Source organism: Thunnus thynnus, chromosome 10 (assembly GCF_963924715.1).
Source record: "Thunnus thynnus chromosome 10, fThuThy2.1, whole genome shotgun sequence".
Lineage (NCBI taxonomy): Eukaryota > Metazoa > Chordata > Actinopteri > Scombriformes > Scombridae > Thunnus > Thunnus thynnus.
This window is the reverse complement of record NC_089526.1, coordinates 5,491,939-5,499,337: the sequence shown is the minus strand read 5'-3', so window position 1 is coordinate 5,499,337 and position 7,399 is coordinate 5,491,939. Positions and strand designations below refer to the sequence as shown.

Here is a 7,399-nt window from a genome sequence, read left to right as displayed (position 1 = left end):
GATACAAGAAAATATATATATTTATTTTATATTTATATATTATTAACTGATTAATAACTACTCATTTGACATGGAGAATTAGCTGACAATAACAATAATACATTTTATTTATATAGCATTTATGAAAACCGGTGATTGCAGAGTGATTTACAGAATGATACGAGAAATGAATAAACAACGAAAGGTAAAGATCAGATCACAAAAATAAAATGAGCAAACAGGACTAAGAGCAGTAATAATGAAGAAACTATTTATATAAAACAATATAAAAATTATGACAGTATTGAACCTCAGTGACTTGCCCAGGAACATCTCAGGGACTGTAGGAATCAAACCTGTGATCTTTAGGTTACAGGAGAGTCTCGAACCAGAAATGTTGGTGAGAACTTTGGCAGAGGCCTTTATTTATACATTTGTGTATTTGTGCCAACAGTTATACCAGGACAAGCCAATGAAAGCACATTGGATTGTTCTATATTTCTCTTCTCAAGTGACATAGTGGCCGTACTCTGATACTGGTACATTCAACCCACTCACATCTGACTCAGCAGTACATTACTGATGTCTGTATACATGTGTAGAATATTAATTACTGTATGTGATACTTTATTGATCCTTAATTGAAGAGTTTTTTTTTTCTTGAAAACAGTGCTTGTGGCAGAAATCTGGTCCAACTTGAGTCTCAGGTTTGACGTCACATTACTTGGATATTTTTACTCTCAGAACTTGAACTCGATAACCTCAGACGTCTTTTCATATTGACCTTAATTTGCATGTAGGTGATTATGTAACTGATCCAGATTACGAGGCAGTATGTAGGCAGCGTCGGTGAAAACGTACATTAAGACACATCCATTTAAAGGATGATGCTTCAACTGCTAAACTGCTGACTGTTAAATGCAATAGCTTTATAATTTTCTTTGCACTTGTTAATGTTTTCATACTAATATTTGATCAAATCACTGCATCACTGGTTCATAGTGATGAGAATCCAGATCCTCTCTCAGCTCTATGGAGCCTTTTAGCATCTTTCAGCTGTTTGTTTTGGATTTGCAGCCTACAACTTTACTGTTTTGGTTCAATCTCACCGCTTTCATCAACCTTGTTTCCAGCAGTTTTCAGCAGAATAGCGCCGATAAACCCACTGAGCGCTGCAGCACCAAACGGCTGACATGCAAAGGTATCATTTAACTGGTAAACACAGTGAAGCGTTTAACAGCGACACGAGAGGTGGCTGAGATCAAAGCGGAGCTAAAAGGAGAGTGAATATTTAACTCGCATACATCAGGTGGACACAAATACAACTCCAAATGAATGAACGATGATGTTGCCAGGTGTCTGCTGGATGTGTACATGTTGTGTTTACAGCTTGTTCCACTGCCCCCTAGTGGGCAAAAATAAATAAATCAATCAATCAAAATGCAGCTTTAATGTCTCATTTTTGGATTTACAGTATTTTAGAGACAAATCAACAACAACAAAAATGACCAAAATTCACAATTGTCAACATTACATCTAATAAAACAAGATTTTCATGTGACAAATGAGTATTTGCATGAGTTCTCCTCTTGGACTTGAGTAAAGTGGAGTCAGTGTTGTGACTTGGCTGCAACAATGTAGGATTTAATCAAGTGTAAGTATTCCAACAGGAGTCCAGCTGCTCAGGGATGGTCTACTCTGTCTGAGACCCTTAAGGGTACTTACTGTGTTAGTGGTAAAGCACTATGAAACATGTTTAAAGACTAAAATGCAGATTCATTGCATTTATAGTCTTGATGACTGTGATATTGAGCTGGTTGAGAGTCACACACTGCCATCTGCTGATTCAAAAAACATGGTCAGTTGCTGATATTCTATCTCCCATCTTACTCGTAAATGTTTTATTCTGCTGTTCTGCAGAATCATGGATGCAAGATGGATGACCATACATTTAAGAAAAAGAAAATGAATGAAGATTTGTTGCACAGACACACGGCTTTTGTTTGCATTAATCTTTAAGCACTGATGAGAAAAAGATTTTGGAGAAATTTTGGGTTATGTCACTCGTTCCACCTTGAAATAACTCGATAAGTATTTGATTAAAACCATAATTTTTGTTTTGTTGTTGTTTTATTGAACGATGCTCCTCCATAAACAGCATCCTCTACTATGATTTGATGCTAATACCACTTGGGAAATAAAAACAATATCCTCATATTTGTATTCAGAGAAAAGAAATGAAGTGAGAGTGCTGGGTTGATGACCCAGTGGTTGATGTGTAAAACTACCCTGCCTTAATGTCCCCCCTTTTAGTGTAGAATGGATGATGTCTGATTTATTAAGGTCATTTCCTCAAAGGTAACTCCACTTAAATATATAATGTTATGAGCGGGAAGCAGAGTGATAAAGACAGAGTATGCAGAGCCAAAAAAAAGAGCGATTAAAGCCGTCCTCTGCTGAGTGTTTTTAAAATGTTTCCTGACATAAGATGATATTTCCTGTGTAAAAACCTCAACATACTTGACAATTAATGTTCCCATAATCCATCCTTATCTAGCACAGTGATGGCATGAATGAATTTCGTATCTGGTATCCTGGAAATATGAAATTTATTAAACATTAAAGTTTTGATGGTTAACTAAGCATAAAAACACTTGGACAATCTCAATTTTATCAATTTGGGATGGTCGGAAACAAAAATAACTATAAACAAATAAAAATAAATCTGATTCAGAGAGGAACACTGAAGGACAGAGTGCAGATTTGGTATCTCTGTGGCTGTGGCCGTTTGTCAATAATCAAAATCAAATTTCTTCCAAATGTAGAATCAGATCATGGCTCCTGCTGCCTCTCCTCACAGGTGCATGCTGGTCCTATACCTGCCAACCTACCTATATAACCTGAGGAGCCATAGTGATACCCAGTTCTCACAAAAAATAACATAAAATACAGCAAAATAGTAGTAAACTAAAACTAAATATGCTAAACATGCAAATAATGAAACTAACAAATAACTAGCAAAAGAAAAATCTAATCTAAATAAAGCAAATAACAAGAGTAATCAACCACTTAAACCAAATACTATTTATTATTACTAGAACAAATTAACTAATAAATAGCTCCTACAGAGGCTGTCACCATTGTGATAGAAACCATGTCTTTACTGGCCTTTATTTAACCGTCTTGAATGTAACTGCTACTTGTACTGATACTACTAAAACTACTAATATTGCTTCTATCAGCACAGCTACACAACTGCTACCACATGTTGTTATACTACTGCTTCTACTGCTTCATTACCAGCAGGCGGCTCTGTCTGCATCTCAACCAGGAAAGAAACACAACGAAGAAGTCGCCATGTGCTAGCAAAGATCGTCTATCGCGAAGCAGTCGCCTTCATCTGTCACCATGGAAACCATTCTGCTACAGACGTTGTGTTTACCAAAAATAACACAGTGCATGAAAATATATAATTTTGACATGAAAATTAAGGTTTTTGTTTTTTATGTGGTATAGACTGATTAAAATTCCCACGAATAGTCCTGAAACGCAAGATATATGCAGCAGTAATATTTATTAATTGGTCGAAATGACTTTCCGCCACCAGAAATCAGTGCAGAGTGAAGCTTCCTGTTAAGCGTTTACTCCTCTTTGGTAGCATGCTATCTGACGTTAGCGCCGCTGCTAGCATAGAGAAAAGCTGTCACACTAATTGATTAAAATAGAGTCTTTGACGTTACTTTTTAACCCGTGAATTTACAAGACAAAGTTTTTGAGTAACTCCTCCTCGCAGCACCTACTTTGTAACGTTATTTGAGCTCTCTTACAAACTGTCAAACTTGTGTTAATTACGTTACAGGTTAGCTAGTAAAGTTAGCCATGTTTACAGAGCTCAACAGCATCCTGAACACCACTCCCGACAGCTTCACACAGGTGATGATTTAACATTTTTAATTCATCTAGCATTGCGATATGTACTGTGATACATTGCTTTATTAAGATATAACACACCCTCTCACATAGTAACGTTACAACATGTGGGTTCCTGTTATATCTATTGCAGCTATGTAGCCTGCAAATGATACAAAATCCCTATTTTTCCTAATGTCATATTTGTAACATCGTCTTAAACCTTACAGGGAGAATTTATCTTGGTCTCTGAGAGACAGAGTGATGCCTCTTTCCTCATTCACCACTTCCTGTCTTTTTACCTACGAGGTGAGTTGTAACAGCTGCCGGTGTGCTGTCAAAATCAGAGAAACAGTTAATTCAGGTATAAACCACTGACGCTGTCTCTCTGTTATTTCAGCGCGCTGCAAAGTGTGTTTTCTGGGTCTGGTGCAGTCCTTCAGTCACTACAGCGCAGTCAGCCAGAGACTGGTGAGTTTCTACCGTGATGTATCTTCATTTTATAGGAACACAGTAAGAAAAGAATGTTATTTTAAGATCTTATGACATAAAAAATTGGCATTGCAGTCAACCAAAAATAATGACTAAAGTTAGCTGTCATTCACCTGAATCATTATCATTGTGCCATATCCATCGTATGTGTTTCCACCTGCTTTAAAACACACTTTTCTACTTCCATCCTTGATTATTCTGTATTACATAATATTTTTGAACACAGAGATATTGCCAGAGTCTGTTATGCATGATTGGTTCCTTCTAATGTCAATTGCTTAGAAAGGTCTGGAAATACTTTGTGAATGTCAGTGACACATTTGTGGTTTTGACACATCAACATCCTTTCAACAAAAGTCGTACGTATTTGTAACATGTATATGATCAGCTGCTTATGTACATGTTACAAATACTTGCTGACTGGCTGTATGTTCAATAAACAAGTCAGAATAAAAAAAACATTAAAAATCATCCTGCTGGAACAATCAAACTCATCATTACAAATCTCTTCTACTTCCATCTTTGATTATTCTGTATTACAAAAAAAAGTCCAAATTCTCAGATCCCAGCTTCTAAAATGTGAATATGTTCTGGTTTCTATGATTGTAAACAGAATATCTTTAAGTTGTGGGCTGTCGAGACAAAACAAGGCATTTGATGATGCTATCTTGGACTTTGGGAAACAGTGATCAACATTTTTCACCATTTTCTGACATTTTATAGACCAAACAATTAATCGAGTCATCGAGAAAATAATCGACAGATTAAACGATAATGAAAATAATTGTTAGTTGCAGCCTTATAGAAGTGTAAACATTTTCCATCATTGAACTCCAGATGACTGGATAAAATGCTTGACATTGTCATATGAAGGTAATTACACACTGAATGATGACGTTGAATCTTTGTAAACCTGTGCTGTGGATTGTGTGTCCTCAGGGTGTAAGTCTCGCACAGGCAAAGGAAAAAGGTCAACTAGTTTTCCTAGAAGGACTGAAGGAGTCGTTGTCTATTTTGGATCCTCAAGAAGCTAACACAGGAAGTCAAGCCATGGACTTTCTCAGGTACAAGCAAATCATTTATCATATGTTATATGATGTTTTTCTCATGTATTTTCACGAGTCACTTTGTTTCTGTGTTACCCGCACATTTATATATTGTTATCATCATGCCATCAGTTTATCATTTCCCTTGTATTCATTACCAGTATGTGAATTACCTAAATAATAATCATGAATGTATCTCTGCCGTCAGGGATCCTGCTGTTGGCCTGCGGTGTCTGTACGAGTTTGTCCGCTCCAGTGTGAGCAGTCCTGGCGGTGGGGAAGAGGAGTGGGGACCCCTGGTGTTGCTGGTGGACGACCTCAGTGTGCTGCTGAGTCTGGGAGTGAGCGTCGGAGCCGTGCTGGACTTCAGCCACTACTGCCGAGCCACCGTCTGCTCCCAGCAACAGGTTGGATTCTTCTTGTCGAAGACTGTATAGCAGAGTGTGGATCGTGATAAATTAAAGCTATGACTTAAACGGCCAAAGTTTCTCCACCAGCTTGAATTTGCATCGTCATTATTGGAATTAATTACTTTATTCTTATAATAATCCTGCAAAAGCTCACATAAAAATGAAATCCCTTATCACCTTGACTTTGACTGTGACTGCAGGGTAACGTGGTGATGCTGGTGCGCTGTGATGGCGAAGAAGATGAGGAGGACGACGGAGATGATGAAGGCTCAGAGAGACTCCTGAAGGGCCTGAGCCACCAGTGTAGCCTCGCTCTTCAAGTACGGGGTCTTCCCACCGGCTACTGCAGGGACATCCACGGGCAGGTCTGTGTTTATGTGTTTGTACGGTGCATAAAGTCTCAGGCTGGGTTTTGTTACTACTACCTGTGTGTATATATATATATATATATATATATATAAGTATATCGACATGTAAATGAAAAAATATGACCACAATTGACCGAACAGACCAAAAAACCTTTAGTTTTGGTCGGGAAACAATATGTGAACATCTGAATAACAAAAGACAAATCATATAGTGATATACATGGCATAAGATGTATATCACATCTGTTTAGGACACATTATGAGATCAGGAAATCCTGCATTAATAAATATATGTTAACCTCCAGTATTCCTTGGTTTTCAGGTGGAAGTGTGTTGGAGGAGGAGACAAGCTGATGGGCAGCACACACAGAAGAAACTCTTTCAGTACAAGGTCCATGATAAAGGAGCGTCATTCTTTGCTCGTGGGACGTCCAGCGCCGTTCTCTAGTTCCACATCCAAGTGTCCTTGTTTGCCTTTTGCCTCTTCTACATGTGGCAACTGACCGGCCACTTTCACTGTTGTATGATAATATCACCAGACAATATAAATGATGGTTGATTAGTTGCCAAAATGGTCGGTGAGTAAGACAAACTCACCAGCCGTAGCGAAGCTTTTGGCCGGTCGTGTCTGGACCTCACACTGTCTGGACGGTGGGCACAGTGATCCTGCCGGTTAATAGTCTGCTCACAGACCTCTGAGTTGCTGCACACTTCTCACATTTCTTTTCAGCTATTCAGATAAGTGAAGTGAAAACAAAATGGTAATGCAGTCAGAATATCAGGCCAGTCTATTGTAGGTGTTACTAAAGGCTTGTGCTTTTGTCAGTATTTGGTCGTTTTTGTGTGTTGACTGTGTGCTTTGAATGCACAGTTTACGTTTTTAATGGTTAGTGAACACTATATGGCCAATGGACTGATAATTGTTTTTATTGGATTTTTGTGTACTGATTGGTTAGTTAAATTATGTTAAAAATCTGCAATAAACAAAGTACATTGGTCAGTTTTTGTGTGTATTGAGAGTACTTATGAAAAATGAGATGATTATTTCCACCCAGAATCATCTTACTCAGTGGTGGAGGAAGTAAAAGTAGCAATACCATGATGAAATAAATACTCAATTACATGTAAAAGTCCTGCATTCAAAACCTTACTGAAGTAAAAGTATGTAAGTATTTTCAGCAAAATGTACTTTGAG

The 7,399-nt window shown here is 37.8% G+C and overlaps 1 protein-coding gene across 1 annotated transcript; it reads left to right on the top strand.

Annotated features, from left to right (window-relative positions):
* Positions 1-3,619: 3,619 nt before the first annotated feature.
* elp6 (elongator acetyltransferase complex subunit 6) lies at positions 3,620-7,156 on the top strand. The gene is made up of 7 exons (XM_067600570.1): positions 3,620-3,912; positions 4,119-4,197; positions 4,289-4,359; positions 5,320-5,444; positions 5,635-5,833; positions 6,037-6,201; positions 6,527-7,156. Exons 1-7 carry the CDS (start codon positions 3,859-3,861, stop codon positions 6,650-6,652), a joined length of 819 nt encoding a protein of 272 aa, XP_067456671.1. The 5' UTR covers positions 3,620-3,858; the 3' UTR covers positions 6,653-7,156.
* Positions 7,157-7,399: the final 243 nt, after the last annotated feature.